This window comes from Humulus lupulus, chromosome 1 (genome assembly GCF_963169125.1).
Source record: "Humulus lupulus chromosome 1, drHumLupu1.1, whole genome shotgun sequence".
Lineage (NCBI taxonomy): Eukaryota > Viridiplantae > Streptophyta > Magnoliopsida > Rosales > Cannabaceae > Humulus > Humulus lupulus.
In genome coordinates this window covers 5,273,963-5,291,836 of record NC_084793.1, presented here as the reverse complement: position 1 = coordinate 5,291,836, position 17,874 = coordinate 5,273,963, and the positions used below count along the sequence as shown (strand labels likewise).

At 35.6% G+C, this 17,874-nt stretch overlaps 2 protein-coding genes across 4 annotated transcripts; both read right to left on the bottom strand.

Annotated features, from left to right (window-relative positions):
• Window positions 1-407: 407 nt before the first annotated feature.
• On the bottom strand, window positions 408-4,074 carry LOC133783438 (protein LATE FLOWERING-like). 2 transcript variants are annotated; one of them, XM_062223062.1, is made up of 2 exons: window positions 3,892-4,074; window positions 408-1,299 (listed from the first exon to the last, which is right to left on the bottom strand). In XM_062223062.1, exons 1-2 carry the CDS (start codon window positions 3,992-3,994, stop codon window positions 710-712), a joined length of 693 nt encoding a protein of 230 aa, XP_062079046.1. In that variant the 5' UTR covers window positions 3,995-4,074; the 3' UTR covers window positions 408-709. The 2 variants fall into 2 exon arrangements, with proteins under 2 accessions (XP_062079046.1, XP_062079055.1); XM_062223071.1 differs by lacking the exon at window positions 3,892-4,074 and adding an exon at window positions 1,442-3,874.
• Window positions 4,075-4,225: 151 nt separating this feature from the next.
• On the bottom strand, window positions 4,226-11,083 carry LOC133783420 (sterol 3-beta-glucosyltransferase UGT80A2). Of its 2 annotated transcripts, none has more exons than XM_062223055.1 (14): window positions 10,602-11,083; window positions 10,137-10,249; window positions 9,248-9,490; window positions 8,856-8,967; window positions 8,326-8,496; window positions 7,417-7,480; window positions 7,198-7,255; window positions 6,892-7,072; window positions 6,515-6,645; window positions 5,803-5,905; window positions 5,642-5,718; window positions 4,838-4,885; window positions 4,548-4,697; window positions 4,226-4,476 (listed from the first exon to the last, which is right to left on the bottom strand). In XM_062223055.1, the coding sequence occupies exons 1-14, from the start codon at window positions 10,810-10,812 to the stop codon at window positions 4,309-4,311; spliced, it is 1,830 nt and encodes a 609-aa protein (XP_062079039.1). In that variant the 5' UTR covers window positions 10,813-11,083; the 3' UTR covers window positions 4,226-4,308. The 2 variants fall into 2 exon arrangements, with proteins under 2 accessions (XP_062079039.1, XP_062079033.1); XM_062223049.1 differs by having other exon boundaries at window positions 10,137-10,330; window positions 10,602-11,082.
• Window positions 11,084-17,874: the final 6,791 nt, after the last annotated feature.

Below are 17,874 nucleotides of genomic sequence, written 5' to 3'. Positions count from 1 at the left end.
GGATAAAAAGCAAAATATGAAACACTATAACATTTTACCTAAGAATCTGGTAGAAGCAATTGTGTTGCTATTTGTCATCTTAAGATGTTCAATACTACATGAATTAACACCCTCATAATTTTTTAGTTATATTTCATAATACTTATTAAATTCAAATAACTAAGACTCGATATTTACTTGTGGTGTTGGACACCAGTAATACCGTTTAACAATTACCTAAAAATCTAATAGAAGCAATAGTATTGCTATTTGGCACCTTAAGGTGTCCAACACTATATAAGTTGTTGGCACCTCATAATTTTTTAGCTATATCCCATAATACTTATTAAATTCAAATAACTAAGACTCGATATTTATTTACTTGTGGTGTTGGACACCTGTAGTACCGCTTAACAATTCTCTAAAAATAATCTAATTTTCCCACTTTCTTTAATATTTTCAATAACATTAGGTTCGAAATCAACATACTAACAAAAAGAAGAGATTTAGCTATGTCGAAGTTAGTGTGTAATAACATGAAAACAATCATTAATCAATGACAAACTCTGCCTTTCCAATAGGACAATTGATCATCAAAACGGAAAACAAAACAAAACAAAACAATTTAATGTACCAAAACTAAAAATGCTTATTATTCATACTCATCTCTCTAAATAAGGCAAAATTCTCAACTTTCTACCCACGCTATACTATATCCATATCCACCATTCTATAAATGGAGAGAAAGATCAAGTTTTGGGTCTTTACCCTTGTCACAATTGGCAATATTATGACTAATATTCATCACTGGAGATCCATATTGAGACGACGATCCACCTCCACCAAAGCCATTACATCTTATGCTTCTCTGCCAATTCAAGAAGCTTTGTTCATCTTCTTCATGTGAATAGCCATTATCGAGCGAAGCATAACTCCCACCATAGTAAACCAAGTTTTCAAACTTGGGTGCTCCGTTTGACCCGAACCGATCAGAGAATTGGTGAGTTGTGGTGGTAGGAGTAGGGAAATAGCGGAAGTTAGAGGCATGAGAATTTATATACATTGGAGGATGAAGAAGGCCCATGTGTTGATTTGGAGCAAAAACCATGGTTTGATGGGGGTGTGATGAAGTGTATTCAGATGCCCTTTTGGCCTTTCTAGCTGCTGTTCTTTCCTTTTTGTGGGCATTTTGGTGTCCCCCTAAGGCTTGAGAACTGTAAAACTTTCTTGAACAGAACAGACAAGGGAACACTCTTGATGATGTGTCTTCTACATTGCTTGCTCCGACTTGGATTGCTTTCTCTTGGTCATCCATAGTTTCTGAAAGTAGGAAAAAGATGGAATTTGATTTAGAAGTCTACAAGAAAAACCAGATGAGGACACCAAATAGAGTTAGAATTATGAATGTGAAAGCAATAATAACATGATTTGAAGAAGAATAGAGTTGTTGTGGAAATGGTACTTGGGGGAATATTGGGAAAGAAAGGAGTAGAACGGTGTAGATTGGCTTGGAACTTTGGCGTTTGAACTGATCTAAAAGTCTAGTAGAAAAAAGGGTAGTTCAGAAGCCTTCTAAAAGAGTTGGAAAATGTGAAAGTCTTGGCAAGTAAGTATAATTATTAAATAGAGTGCTTCGAGTTAGAAAGATGTATGGGCTTTTGGGTTGGAAACAGAAAAAAAAATAAGATAAGAAAAAGAGAGAGAGAGAGAGAGAGAGAAGTTTCACTTTCCAATCCGAATAAAAACTTCTCACCAATCACTCCACAACAGGCTGCATAGACGTATTGGAGTATAGTTTCCCCACTTATCTCTCTGACAATTGCATTTTCTTTTTTTCAGGGGTTCTAGTTCTACACGGTTTTTTTAAATTCCATTTCTAACGTTTTTTTTTTTAAAAGCATTAATTACACTGAGGCTCTCTAATCACCACTTATTCTTGGCTCTCTAATCACTTCTCTCGTAAGTGGCAAAACACTCTGTTACCACCTTATAAATGAAGATCAGTGTGATTAATAGAGTGGTCCCTTCTGTTTCTCCTTCACATTTAAGAAAGTTGTAAGTGAGTGGTTAATTAAATATAGATATATGTATATTTATAAAGAGAGAGAGAGAGAGAGATGCTGTTGTGTGTGTGTGGAATAAATACAAGTCATCAGTTATGTCAGAGTAAGAGAGCTAAGCTTTAAAACGATCAGGGTTTGTGATATCTCAAATGGCCAATGTGGATTGGGAGACTTTAAAGCTAAATTCAGTCCCCCCCCCCACTTGGTCTGGAACTCAGTAGTGATTTGCCTTGAGATTCATTCATTTTCCTCTGCTTTTCTATAAATAGTTATGGGGCAAAATAACCAGCCACTGGTCCTTGGTCTCTTGCCTATCTTCCACCGCCAATCTCATGCAATTTGTCACTTTTCTCATCCCCCATTCCTTTACCCTCGCATGCACTGATGAGTGATCTGATATCCCAACGTCACTCTCTGTTGAATAATGGAATCCAATACGTTAAAGCTCCATGTTGCTCCCTCACACGTGGCCACCTGATCATTACATTACATTGCATTTGCATCAACCTGGTTTGGAATTGGATTTTACTAATCTCGATGTAGACGAATCCGACGGTTGTTATTTGTCCAACAAGGACCGCCAACCAAAACTCACTCAAAGTCCTCGTTTGCGTTTCCATCTAACGTGGAATCTTTAACTCTTTTACTGCACAACTCTATCACTCTGTTCACTGATTGGACCGTGAAACTGTGTACAGTTGGGGTTAAGGTTGGGGTTCGTAGTTCTGAGCTCTTTGTTTTGGAAGGTTCGTATGGTTAGAAAAAACCATGCGAGATTTGTTGGGTGGCTATAATGTGACAAAATGGGGTGGAAAACAAATACAGAGAAGATAATGCTGCTGAGGATCATTGAGCTCTCTGGTGGTGGTGGTGGGTCAAAGTACTTGAGCAAAGAGAACATTAAATGTAACAGCATTCATTGCATGAGCCACATAAATTCCCTAGTGTGTGTGTGTGAGTGGTGTTTACCATACTTTTTTTTTCATCATTTTCAATGAAGAAAAAGAAAGAGAGAGAGAATTCAGGCTTTGACTCTTTTGAGATTTCTGCAACAGTTTTAAAGAAAGTGAGGAAGTCATGGAAGGTGAAAGAAAGAAACATTAGATTGTTATAATTACACTCTAAAGAAGTTAAACTGTTACATAGAATTAAAGAGATACTAGACTAGATTCCCCAGTCAATCAAAACTCTATCCCTGTAATTAGTTGTAAAGAGTCGGTAAGTGGCACCCAAAGAACAACTAGAATGTTCAATTTTCACCACAAAACGACAACAGCACTCATCTGTGATGATGACGACTAAAGGTTCTTTCTACAGAGAAGATATGACTATAAAATATAAATATCTTCGTAAGATATGACTATATTATAAGGGAATTCTCCTGTGCACCCCCGAAATGGGGCACACCAGTGCACTCCCTTGGCTCGGAAGTATTTTCGTTGAATTTCTTTTCTATGACCGTGTACATAGTAGTTATTTAGAACATCTTGTAAATTTTCATAAAATTCCGAATAATTTAGAGTGCCGAAAACTAAGTTCAAAACAAATTGTTGCACGCATGACTAATTTTTTTATGTGCGTGTAAGGTAACATGTTTGAACATTATTTTCGGCAATATAAATTATTCTAAATTTCCTGAAAATTTTGCAGGAAGTTGTAAATAACTACAATATTCAGAGTCATAAAAAAGAAATTCGCCAAAAATACTTCCCAGAGCCAAATACACCAAAGGGTGCACCCGAAAATTTGCCTATATTATATATATACATACATCAGTTATGGTAACATGTAACTCAACCAAAATACAAAGACACATCTCTTAAATGATCATGTGAGAGAAAATTCTTACCCATCAATGACTGCATGGAACTGCAACTTTGGTATGCAGAAAAATGTATGGTCATGAGAGAATTTGAACATACTGAGTACACAGTTGTCCATGAAAGCAGCATCACAAGACAAGTTATGGTTGATCCACTAAAATGGATCTGTAGGGAAGACAAACATTAAGCCTGAAAAACGTACGCAAATTTTTTTGGGGGAAAGAAAACCAACTTTTGCTTTTCTCTGAATGAATTTTGACTACAAAAATAGATATAATTACAATTATGATGTAGGAATGAGAACCTAATGCGCAACACTAATGCAGATGCACATAATATATAAATGTTTTTGGGGCATCAAAAGAGGTGGAGAATTGTAAAAACTGTAACATTATGACCAGGTAAAATCAATGAAAAAGGACAGTCAACAGGGAACTTGAGATTTAGGCACAACCGAAACATTTACTTATAGAGAAAAAAGTTGGTGGCACCAATTCTGGCTCTGGCTCAGGTTTCTTTCGAGGAAGATGCTTAAAGAAGGCTTTCACTGCTCCTGTCACACCATCTTCATCCTCCATGGCCTTGGCGAGCTCAACAGCACGTTCTTTCACCTGGAATCATTGCTATGTGAATAAATAAAGATAACAAAATCTTAGTTAAGCAAAATACCAAAAACAATTACCTTGGAGTCGATCATATATTTTATCGCACCAATTAGCTTTGGAAGTGAAAATTGATCTACAGGGATAGGTGCAGGACCTACACCTCTAGCATGTACTTGTTCTCCCCAGAAAGGTTGGTCCCCAAAGAAAGGTACAATGGTTGTGGGACACTGTAATATGAAAAACACCATAACCGGACAATTTATAATGATTAAATAAATAAAGGGGTGGGTGAACGAGTGAATCAGGCAGAGGCAAAACAAGGAAATAAAAAAAATACAGATATGCATCATTTATCCGAAGCCATTACCGCAGCTTTTAGACCAGCAGCCGTTGTTCCTGCACCTCCGTGATGCACCTGATGTTAGATCATCAAATCATACAGATTCCATGAGATGTTAAAAACCAAAATGGAACTCGATGTATCACTAACAAGAGAATTGGTGGGGAAATTAACTCATAGTGTTAACCCAAAATCCCAAACAATAGATTCTGTCAGCTATTTATTGCCAGGTCTAGACTCTAGACCATCCAAGTCAGGGATGCCGGAGAAAACTAAGCATACATCAATATGACAATGATCTACCTTGTGTTAATTAGTTATATTACTAGTATTACTTAAACTAATCGCAATTTTCTAATTTTTATTTTCCGTTTAGTTTAAGTTTTTAGGTTGTAGTCGTGGGTTGTTTATTTCTATTAGGGAATTGTGACCGCTGGTTGTTTTATCATAGTTAGTCATGGAACAAGTGGTGGGTATGTGCTACTTAGTTTTAGGGTGATTAGTACTTAGTGTTAATGTATGTATAATTTAAACACCAAGAACTAATTGAATGAAATGTTTTGGTCTTTATTTTATCAAATCAAATTTTGTGTGTATTGGGAGGTGTTGGATTTCCGAAATACCAATAATTATTGTTTGAAGGTCAAGGTTCCCTCGAATGCCACTTCTCTAATTCTTTTTGTTATTCACTTTTTTATTATTAGAAAATTTGTGTTTATCAGCCTAAGAAATAGAGAAACCAACTTGTTTTGATTAAAAAGCACAGACCAAATTCAAACTGTGGATAGAATGCAGAATTGGAAGCCATAAAACAAAATAAGTAGGCCTTACCACAGCCTTGCATTGTAAAAAGAGCCAGTCGTGAGGGCAATTGTCCAGCAAGTATATGGAGTCTTTGGGTTCAGCCACTAGTAGTAAACAAAAACCAAGTGAAGAAGATTAGTGCACAGGTGAGATAGGTTATACTAAGCTTACTCGAACAAAAAACTCACAGTTCCCAAGGCCACCCCAGCCTTTGTTGATGATCCCTCTTTGTCCAGTTTTGTCGAGTGCATCCACAATTACTTGGGTCATTTTTTCTGGCTCTTGAACAGGCTTACAAAACCAAAAAGGGGAAGAAAAAAAATTAAAAGGATGAACATTTATTATTCTATTTTTGCCACACAAAATAACAATATTTTTTAAAAATAAAAAACATAAAATTGATTCAAGAGAGGAAAGAGTAAAGTCCAAAAAGTTGCACAATTATGGTCATTCTATACATTTGGAGGACGAGCAACCAGAATACTATAAGAAACTCTAAGTCTTAACCATAGATGAATAAGAGTAACGCGCTAACTGGACTAGACTATTGGAAAAAATGGTAGTTAGACCATTTTAAATGGTCAAGCTCACTTTTGAAGAGATGCAATTCCTGTTAGTGAAGGCTTGTGAGTACATTGAGATCAGTACATCAAACTTACATATTTATAATCTCAAAAAAAATGCTGGGTGAATGAGAAATTAATGCTCAAAATGCACCGATTAAGTTGGAAAATTTTACTTTGCCACATGGGAAAGCTTAATGGAACTTCTTTCAAATGGGAAAGCTTCTCCTCTCTTTTTTTCCCTTCAAATCCCATTTAAAAAAATTATTGAAGTAAAATAAAATTTGTTACAAAACAAAAAAGCCTAGTGATAAGAGAATTTAGATAAGAAACTCACAAGGCTACCAAATCCAATATAAATTGGTTTTTCACCAGCTTTAAGCCATTTTACAAGTTCCGCTGGAGGTTCGTAATTTGATGCAAGATCAAGGAAACAGAAACCCACAACATCTACTTTTGGACCCCAATCTGCAAATTAATTAATGAATATATTTATAAAAATGGTTAAGCTAAATAATATTATGCTTATTCATTACAAGTACAGAAAAGATGAAAATAAAGAACAGGATAGCATATGAACAACAAGGAATCACATGCAACACCATTTAGATATTCACCACTACGCCATCAAAATCACCAAATTTAACATAAGAATATTAAATTGTAAAGCACCCAAACTTTTAACATAAGAATATCAAAATGTAAGGCAACCACCTTTTGGTTTGGGAACCAGGTGGGGACTCCATATATATCCATGAGGAATGTCTGAATCTGTTGACCCTTGTGAGCCACTTAAATATGTGACAGGACGAAGTTTCAGCTTCTTTTTGCGAACATCATTAATCATGTCCCGTATTCCCAGCCAAATCAAAGAGTCCACAATTTGATAGGACAGCTAGATATTGTGAGCATAAAAAACATTAGAAGATACAACAGATCTTGGAAGAAAAAATGCAATAGAATGGCAGTTATCATAAATGTCTGTATTAATAATAATAATTATAATAATCAAAGACTCACTCTATATCCAGCTTGTTGCTTGACACGGGACAAAGGATGTGGGAATTCACTAGTTGGGCTGATGGGAATAGATAACAAAAACAGTACAGATTATAATCTCTATTAACTATTTAAAGAGTGACCAGATTGAACCCAAAAATGGACACTTAAAAAATCTTTATCCACAACAGTAAAAACAAAACAAACTTTATAGGATCCCATTACTGAAATAAGACTTACGTCCAGGGCATTGTGAAAAATATATGAATCGGTACTTTTAGTGCTTCTGCCACATGTGTATGCCCTAAAGAAGCATTTATTAAACATAAGTATCTTGAGAAACATAAACAAAGAAATCTAAAATGGCTCCTCATCGGAACAACATAAATTACTAATATATAGAAAACTAATGACAGAATAAACTTGTAAATCAGCAAACAACACAGCGTAGAAGTTTAATTTAACCAGTTCACAAGTATCTAAATATAGTTTCTTTTGTTCTGATCAATTATGAAGTATCTCATTTTACTCACAGAAGGCATTATCGTGATTTTCACCAAAATATTCAATTATAAACTCCTCCCATCTAGCATATTTATAAATCTTAACAAAATTGGCAATAAAGATGGACACCTAACAGAACAATACGCATTAATTATTCTATTTTGTGCTTTTTTTAAAGAGGTTAAGAATTGGATAGAGACTTACAAAACCATTTCCTAACAGTTCCATTTCAATCATATCATAACATTGTTTAAACAGTTGAAACAATACAAACTTTATTTTTTCATAAACTAAGTTTGTATTGTTCTGACTGTTGTGGATCTGTTATTTTGTCATGATAGCATACTAAGCAATAGAAAGTTCCTCAATAGCTTTACTAAGTACAAGTCCTGTCCAGACAGCTTGATTTTTTTGGTTTATAATGCCCATCCTATTTCTTATTCACAAAATTCATTTCTAATATAGACATGCTTCCAAGTTCCCCTCTCTTCCCCCAAAAAAATCTGCTTAACTTCAAGATCACAATTGAAATATAAATCCTTATGGAAAAAGATGTTTTTAAAAAAACAATTCCTGGATAGAAATGTTTTTATATAAATACATTTACATGTGAAGAAAAAAAACCCATAAATAAGAAGAGCTTACCATAGGCTGGGGGGTTTGCAATGATTGCATCTGCTTTAAACGGAATACCAGAATCCATATCAGGTTCTTTACAAGCTGGAAGTAGAGAGTATATAATTTCCTTCATTTGATTTCTTTGCACAGGTATCTCAGATGGTCCTGATGGCAAGAAACCTTTATTTTTAACCATATCTGCAGAAAGATAAAATTTTTAAATCAAACTGAGTTGAATAATGAACATAGATTACTGCCTAATTATTTGGCAAAAGGTCCGACTATATTCACAACAGGGAGGACTTAGTTATATATTATTTCAATATAATACTGCACTTGTTTTGTGGGACACTCAGCACACAGTGAGACATTAATAATGCACGTAAATCGATTGTCCAATAAACAAGCTTCTTTAACTTTCAGGGGAATGTCACTTGGCTCTGGAATTTTTTTTTTATTATTATTATTATTTAATTTTGTTTCTTCTTTTTTATTTTTCTTTTTCACTTCAATAGCAGGACCAAGTAAGTAAACAAATATTGCGTACTGGTACATACAACCAGCAAGAACTTTTGGGTCACCGCCTAAAGGGTAAAACTCCAATCCAGCTGTCAAGACAAACTCTTTGAAATTTGAGTGAGTTGCTAATCTAACACGATGGCCATAGTCCTGCATACAAACAATTAATATAGACCTCCCTCATTAATATCATTAGTGAAAAGATAAATATTAGCTCTTCATTCACATCTTATGATAATAACAGGTAAATGGAAATTCAAAAGAAAAAGTCATATATCACAACTATTTAAGATCCTTAATTTCATGCTACATATATGCCTTCAGAGGATAATATTGCTGCACCGTATCACATTAGTAAAATAAAATATATATATTAGATTCTGACTAAGATAAAGCAAAGAGACTCTGACTAAGATAAAATTCTTGTCACCTGTAAACGCTTGCCAATTGCAATAAATGGCTGAACATCTCCACGTGTGCCAACAATAAGCATTACAATCTGCAGTGGTGGTATATATTGAAGGTCAGTTGCCTCAGGAGGCTCATAATCAATAGATTCAGTGTGAGTATGTTCGGGTCCAGAAGTAAGTGATAGGGGATCAACGTCTCCTGGAACTTCAAATTCCACAGTTCCATCATCTTTCAAAGTAGCTATTCTATTCAACAATTTAATCTGCACAAATTTTAATTAGTTCATTAAAAATAACTCAAGATATACTGCCAGGATCAATCTAGTTTACTCCATTAGATCTAATATCAATATTAGAACAGACCTTTATGTCATTTTACATCAACAATGCATAATGCTGTCTATGCATAATATAGCTTCGTCAACTATACAATTTTATGGGTATCAACTATGTAGTTGAGTAGTTTTCATATGAGCAGAATAACCCCATCTAATAATGCTAACCAGCCCCTCATTCAACAAATTCTCAATGAAAAGGTCTCTGGACCATTGCATGGACCCAACATTCAACAAATTAATGAATAAAACCCTATCATTTGTAGTGGGGAACCACAACACAACATTAACATACCGAGATTTTACACAAGAGACTACAAGGTTAACAATCACTGCTTCTAACAGGTAATATATCTCATAAATCGTTAGTTAATTACAATTGGCACAGCGCCACATTAACTAATAAACAAGGGCTAATCATGAATTTCAAAATAAAAACAAAGTCTATACACAGGCAGCATTATTAGATCACAGAAAAAGAATACCTCTTTCCACAAAATAATAAAAACAAAAGTAGGCAAGTAGCTTCGACTAAAAAACAGTAAATAGGAAAGTCGTGTTTGGTATATTGTACCTTCTGCTCAACTGAAAGTTTGTCATCAAAGATTTGTGTTGCATCTTCGGAACGTAGGCTATTGTTATTATGTCTATGCCTTTCAGTTTTCGACCTTTCTAACTTAAGCAGACCTGCACTCGATTCTACTTTGTCAAAATTTGATATTTCCGTTGGCAATGTGTTTATCTTAACGCCACTCCTGTCAGAAGTTCCTGGAATTTAATTTTAAAAGATAATGAAAAAATATATATTTAAGATGTATCGTGTATGTAAAAAAATTAATCGAATCAATTCGCCACAATTTTGAATTTCAATTCCGTTAGTTATACTCCAACGTTTCAATACATTTCTCTGCACAATTCACCTAAAAATTCTACTCCAAATTCAGCAAAGTAATTTCTAAACAAAACTAAAGTAAATTCATTTTCTTGCGCTTTCTCACTAACCAAACACAAGTTCAATCAACAAGCAAACCAGACGAACCTGGTGAGTTTACGCCACTGTTATTCATCGGACCATCTCCTATTCTATCTTCTCCGCTTTCCACTCCTAATCTATCACCGTCACTAAAATCTCTGCTCTCCACTTCTTTCTCGCCACCGCCATTCTCACCGACAGCCTCTTGCAAACTACTCGCACGAACTTCGCCGGATTTCACTGACGACGAGAGACAATTTTCCGGCGGCTCCGTCATCGCGGTGGTCGCCAGTTCCGCCGAGTGTTTTCGACGGTCTCCTCTCCGGTGGTGAACCAGATCGGAAGTAGGCCAGAAGATTGAAACCGAAGAGGAGTAGAGAGCAGAGCGCGGTGACGGCGCGTGGTCGGATTCCGAGAGAGCAAGAGATTCTTCGGCAGAAATATCTGAGTTGAGAGCGAGATTTTTTTCGTTGAATTTACAAAGAAAGACAGGTAAAAAAAAAGCGGACGAAGCACGTTCGAGGGAGTGGGTGACGGTGTACTGTTATGCCTGAACACAGTACACGTATTATTTGAATTTCGAGGCAATTTAATTCCCGAAAATTCAACACCCTAAATATCTGGCAGAGAATATAATCTTTTTTTTAATTTATTATTGAATAAAATAATCTTATTAAACATACTATTAGAAAATTTATAAAATATCTGGCAGCATTATTCCATAAATTTCTTTTCTCTCTTTTTGGATTGTAAAGCAATTCCATTTTTTTATTGACAAAATTGTAAAGTTATTCCTTATCTTTAGTGGAATGTTTAGCTAAATTGAACACCAATTATTTAGAGAATTGCTAAGGTACCACTCCTGGCGTACAATTTAATATCGAGTCTAATTTATTTGAATTTAATAAGTATTATGGAATATCGCTAACCAATCACAGGTATTACCTCATGTGGTGTTGGACACATGCCAAATAACAACACTTAATTATTTATGTGTAACAAATCTTGTTCATATATAGTAAAAATTCTGTATAAAATATAATTTTAGGACTAAATTAATTGTATTCTAATTAAAAAATATAATTAATTAAAGGTATTGGTAAAAAAAATTTAGCTAAAAGTATAATAACAATAACAATGAGAACTCTTAATAATTATTATTTCAAAAATATTTATGTAAATTTGTTTTGCATATTTATTTACTATTTAGAGTTGTTATATAATTTTACGAACACTTAGTCTCATACAAAGTGAATAAAAATTAGAAAGCAAATTTAAGTGTATATATAATTATTACTATATAGAGTTGTATTTTCTTATGACATGTTTACTAAACTATAATCGTAATCGAAATAAATCAATGAGAAGGGAATAAAATATTAAAGAATCGGAATCATTATTTTTTTTATGTTGTTTACTAAACTAGCTAAAAAAAGAATCATAAACATTTTATTTTGTTTACATAATTAGGAAAAGTAATCGAAATGTTTTAATATGACTAAATTTCCCTTTATATAAAATGTATATTTTTTTGGATAAATTTGTCTTTTAATTTTTAATAATAAAAAACAAAATAAAATAAATAAAAATTGATTACTATTAATGGAAATACCTAAGAAAATAGGAGGGAAAATATTCTCATTGTTTTCTCACAAATTCACGGGGCCTCATTAACTATTCCTATTACTAAATAAAAGTAAACATTCAAGACATTTTCAAGCTATTGTTTTCCTCTAGTATATCGTCCACTAATACTCTAGACTAGGTCCTTAATGCCATTCCCAATCAAGTTTCGCCTTCTATGAATGAGCAGCTTACTCGACCTTTCACTAAAGAGGATGTTAACACATGCTGTAACGCCCTGGTTACCCCAAGACCGTTACAGTGAACGATGAACCGTGAATTTAACTCGCTGCCTGAGTCATTTGGTTAAAAACGTGTTTCTAGGTGTTATTAATAGGTTAAGGTGGAAAACAAATCAAAAGGTAAGAATATATTTTATTTAAAACATAAAATTGTTCATAGGCCCATAAAAATGTTTACAAGCTATTTACAACTCAAAATGGTCATTATAGTTTAAATTTACAACCCGCCGACCTAAGCGACAAAAATAGGGTAAACCCCGTAGTTTCTCTGAGAACTCCTTGGCCGTGGTGGTCAAACGGCCGCATATGTACACATCACCACCTAAGCTCTCCACTCAAGGCTGGGTGAGCTTCTCTTTCCCTTTACCTGCACCACATAGCACCCATTAGCCAAAGCCCAGCAAGAAAACACAATAATGCAAACATATAATATCAAATGATGATCATGATAATCATACAAAGCTTATAGCTCTGAACAGATGAGTGAATATCACTTTGTGTTTACAATAACCATGAAGGAGCTTATAGCTATTAATCAAATGAGTGATTTAACACTTGAGGTTCTGGTAAACCATAATGAGTGACTGACGAGCAAGTCACTAGCTTAAACAAATGAGTGACTGCTGGGTAAGTCACTAGTTAAACAAATGAGTGACTGTTGGGTAAGTCACACGGGGCTCGGTACCCACAACCATGTGACTAAATAGTCACTGTGGCTCTAAATAACTAGCATTTGGCTAGACAAGCGCTTATAGTATTCATTGAACTTGAGGTCAGTCCGGCATTAACGCTCTTCTAAGTCATTTAATGCAGATGTCGATTAGATCTAATCTTTATTGGCTTGTGTTGAACACGCTAAGGCCGTTCCTGACTAATGAGTCAGCACTATGTGACCAGTGCCCAGTACCACTGCCGAACTTGACTAATGAGTCACAGCTTCACAGTTGATACTGACACATTTGCCAATTCTGACTATTCAGTGCGTACCATGCACAAGTGAGCAAGATTTGCTAAACATTCAATAATTAATCCATGTCCACATTTAAACATTCAACATGTCTCATGAATAATCATGCATGTCACATATGGGGTGCAGTTTTTGTTATATTATTTATAATATAATATAATGTAATATTATATTATATTATAATATAATATTTTAGATTAAATAAATATGACAAAGAGTGTCACATATTGTAACATATAATAGAGAGTTACAATATTTAGATATATGAGATATATCCAAATAATGTAACATATTGGGTGTTACAAATTTGTAACTTCCAAATATTACCCTTTATTGTGTAAATTTGGTGTTACACAATATTGAGATAAATTTCATAAAGTCATATGTGAAATGACTGTTAGAGATATGATTTTGACCCCAATAATGTGTTTTGGGGGTTACAAAATCATTTGGGAGGGTTTGGAACCGTTTGGAAAAACAATACATTTTTAAGTGCTGAAAATGGTCAGTGGCCGCGGCTAATGGGACAGAAAGTAGTGGCCGCGGCCACTAATGTCTCTGGCCGCAGCCACAGGCCAAAACTGACAATATTTTCAATATTTGTTGAACGGCTCAAAAAACTCCCAAATCTCATTTTTAATTCTATATTAATCCAATTAAACATTGGTAACAGCCATGGGGGTTGATAGAATTTGAAATTCAAAGGGTGTCTCTAAACTCTATAAATAGGAGCCTATAGTTCACTTGAAAGACACAACATTTCTATCCATTAGAGCACTTGGCTAGAAACACCTTGAGGCTTGATAATTCCAGAAAGCATTTCCAATATCTGAGAGAGATCCCGTAGTGCTTGAGTTAGGGGGAAATAAGCTTTTGGACAAAGGTTTTAAACCTTGTTCAAGTTGGTGATCCCCAACCCTCTTCACTTAGGTTGTGTAAGTGAGAGTTTACTTGTGTTTCTGTTCTTCATTTTATTCTATTGTTTTCTTCTTATTCTCTTGTTCTATTTACTTGTATATTTTGTTTAAGAGTTGTAATCTTTTCTTTTGGTCCAAACACTTTATTTTACTTGTAATCTTTTACTTAGAGTTGTATTATCACTATTCTCTTCTTCTTCATCATCTTCTTCATTTTCTTTGTTTATTTGTAATTTTTCAGTTATAGAGTTGTAACCTTATTTAATCAATCTATATTTATTTGTAATATTATTGCATAGAATTGTAATATTCTTACCCATTTCCATTGAGGCAATCTATTTTTTCATAACAGTTTTCTTACCTCTGATTCGAGCGAGAATTAATATAAAAACGACATTTGAGAACGATCAACTTTTAAGTTCCTTAGCGGTCACCTAGTCATAACCAAATATGGGATACCATCAATAAATTGAATAACAAGGGTTCCCGAACCAAGATCTAGCATCTAGGACATCGAATCCCACTAATCCGAGTAGTATGAACGACCCCAAGGCCTAAAACTGAGTTCCCCTTATCAAAACACCCAATTGGCCTCAAAACCACTCATGAGTCGTGGCCCTAGAAGCTTGAGCCGCGGCCCCCAGCCACATAAGGAGCAAGCACCGCGGCACCCGCTACTCAGTGCCACAGCCCCCAACACGCCCAAAACCTCACCTCCTGCTTCTTCGAACTTGGGTCGTGGTGCCCAAGAACAGGGCCGTGGCCCCCACCTAAGAACCTGCCATAACCTCATTTTTCTTCATTTTAAACCTTCCAAAAACATACCCAAATCACTTCCAAATAAAAAAATCAAAGTTCTCAAACTTCCCAATGATCCAAAATCATTAAATCCCTAGGCTCAAACGAATCAAAAACTCATCAATTCACAAAATCCAATTCAAAGCTTAGAAACTCTAAAAACTCAAAACTTAAAGCTTAGATTACCTTTGATTGGGTTGTTTCTCGTTAAATCCTTCAGTCAATAAGCTTCTAATCTTTCCTAGGATCTCTATGCCTCGATCCTCGCGTGATTCCGACTCCTAGAACTCAAAATTTCTTCGAAATTGCCACGAACGTCACAAAGGTTAATGGGAGAGAGAGTGTTTTAAACGTACGGTTTCTATCTGACAAACTACTTCAGGCTTAAGTAACCTCAAATAAAACATAATGCTCGGGATCCCAAAAACACCATCGGGGACAAAATAGTCAAAACTCCCAGAATTTCCTCCTGGTCTCAATAACTCCCAATTCATCTTCAAATAAACACTCTCATTATCCAATATCCCAATAATTGACCCCGTTATGACAAAACCGCTAATTTATAATATAATACCGTCTCATGCCGAATTGCTCGAATATATCTTGAAAATAATGGGATCTCATCCATAACTCACAATATGCACCAAAATATACAAATATGTCATCAACAGGCCAAATTATCAAAATGTCCTAATAACCAAATGTCCACCCACATGCATGCATTTAAAATTATATTATAATATAATTCACATAAACATGCATATAATCATTTAATGGCATAAATAAACAATTATGACCCTCCCGGCCTACTAATCCAGCCATTAAATTGTATTAAGGATTTTGGGGCATTACACATGCCTTCTTTCAAATGAGTCCTAATACTAATCCTGGCAGAGATGGCCTGAATGCAGGATTTTTCAAATATTCTGGGATGTAGCGGACATGGATGTTTGTGGGGTCAGGCTTTCCTTCCTCAATGGTGACAGTTGTCTCAGAAGAATCAACTCAACAATAATTGCTCTCATTCCTAAAGTTGATAACCCATCTAGTGCAACAGATTTTCGGCCTATAAGCCTTTGCAATGTTATCTACAAAATCATTGCAAAAGTTATGACTAATCGAATGAGGAAGATCCTTGGCAATGTCATATCTGAAGAACAAAGTGCTTTCCTCCCAGGGCGTCCCATCACAGATAATGCTATGATTGGCTTTGAGTGCGTCAATGCCTTAAAACGACATTCATCAGGTAAACAAGAGGCTCTAGCGTTCAAATTTTATATGTCTATGGCCTATGATAGAGCATAATGGTCATTTCTTTATGATGTTATGAAGAAATTGGGGTTTCATGAATCGTGGATTCGGAAAGTATACGCTTGTTTATCTCTTTTGTTAATTACTCTATCATTTTAAATGGTGAAATAGTGGGAAATATTGTTCTAGAGAGTGGCCTTAGACAAGGAGATCCTCTCTCCCTTTTTTTTTGTTTCTTTGGTATGTCGAAGGCCTCTCAGTACTTGTTAGACGTGATTGTTGTAATGCCCCGGGTTCCCTATTATGGTTAACGGCCGGGATAGTAGGCCGGGAGGGCCATAATTGCTTAATTACGCCATTAAATGTGTTTATGCATGTTTATGAGAATTATATTATAATATAATGCTAGTTGTATGCATATCGATGTTATGTGTTGAGACCACATTATGATGTGGGTTGGTTCGAGCTTTTCGACGTGAGACGATCGTAGAATATTGATTAGCGGTTTAGTCACAACAGGTTTAAGTGTCGGAACTTGGGTTGAGTCTCGGGGTGATTTTGATGACTAGAGCGTTACCGGGAGATAAAGGGTAACGGGTTGTGAATTATTGGTGTTTGAGATTATTGTGAATAGCGGGAATTGGAGAGCGTTAATTATGATTAACGAGTTAAGAGGAAAGTACCAAAAATGCCCTCGGGAGCCTTTAGAAAGTACTAATTGACCTAGGGGTAAAATGGTCATTTCACCCCAAGGATAGATATAACCTTTGATAACTGAGAAAAAGTGATGGAAAAACAGAGTACACTTTAGAGTTCTCCCGTACCTTCTTCTCCTCACTGTTCTTTGTGGTTTTTGAACCAATTTTGAGGATTCAAGCTTAGGAAGCAAGCCTTGGGAGTTTGGGAGTGTGTTCCACCATTGAAGACCATCATAAGCCAAGCTTTGGGTAAGTTTCTAACCATGGTTTTCTCTGGTTTGCTCTGTTTTGGTTTTGTTTTGCAGCTGAGTTTAATAGGGTGAATTCATGGTTTTTGTTGGGAGTTTTGGCTAGGGTTCCCATGCTTGTGGTGTTTGGGGTGTGTTAGGATGGTTTTTGGGTTTATTTGGCATCAAGAATAGGCTTTGGAAGCTTGGAAATCGAGTTAGAATCAAAGAAGTTGAAGAAGGTCGGTTCAGGGGTGTTTGGGCCTGGAGGTAGCGCTACAGCGCCCACCCTAGGGCGCTATAGCGCTCCTCAGGAGGCTTTCAGGCACTTGGGCGGTTCTGAGTCTAGCGCTGTGGCGCTAGGGGTTAAGCACTGTAGCGCTACCCTGTTCCTTCCAAACCCCGTTTTTAGTGTTTTTAAGGGTTTTTGACCTGGGGTTTCAATCCTTAAGGCCCGAGATCGAATCTACTCACCGTGTGGGCATGTTTCGAGGTCCCGAGGGTGGTGCTTAGGTTAAGACCCTATTATTGTGGATTCTCATTAATGGAGGTTATAATTGGTTGTGATTAGGTAACCGCTAAGGAACTAAAAGATCGATCGTTCTCAGGGGTCGTC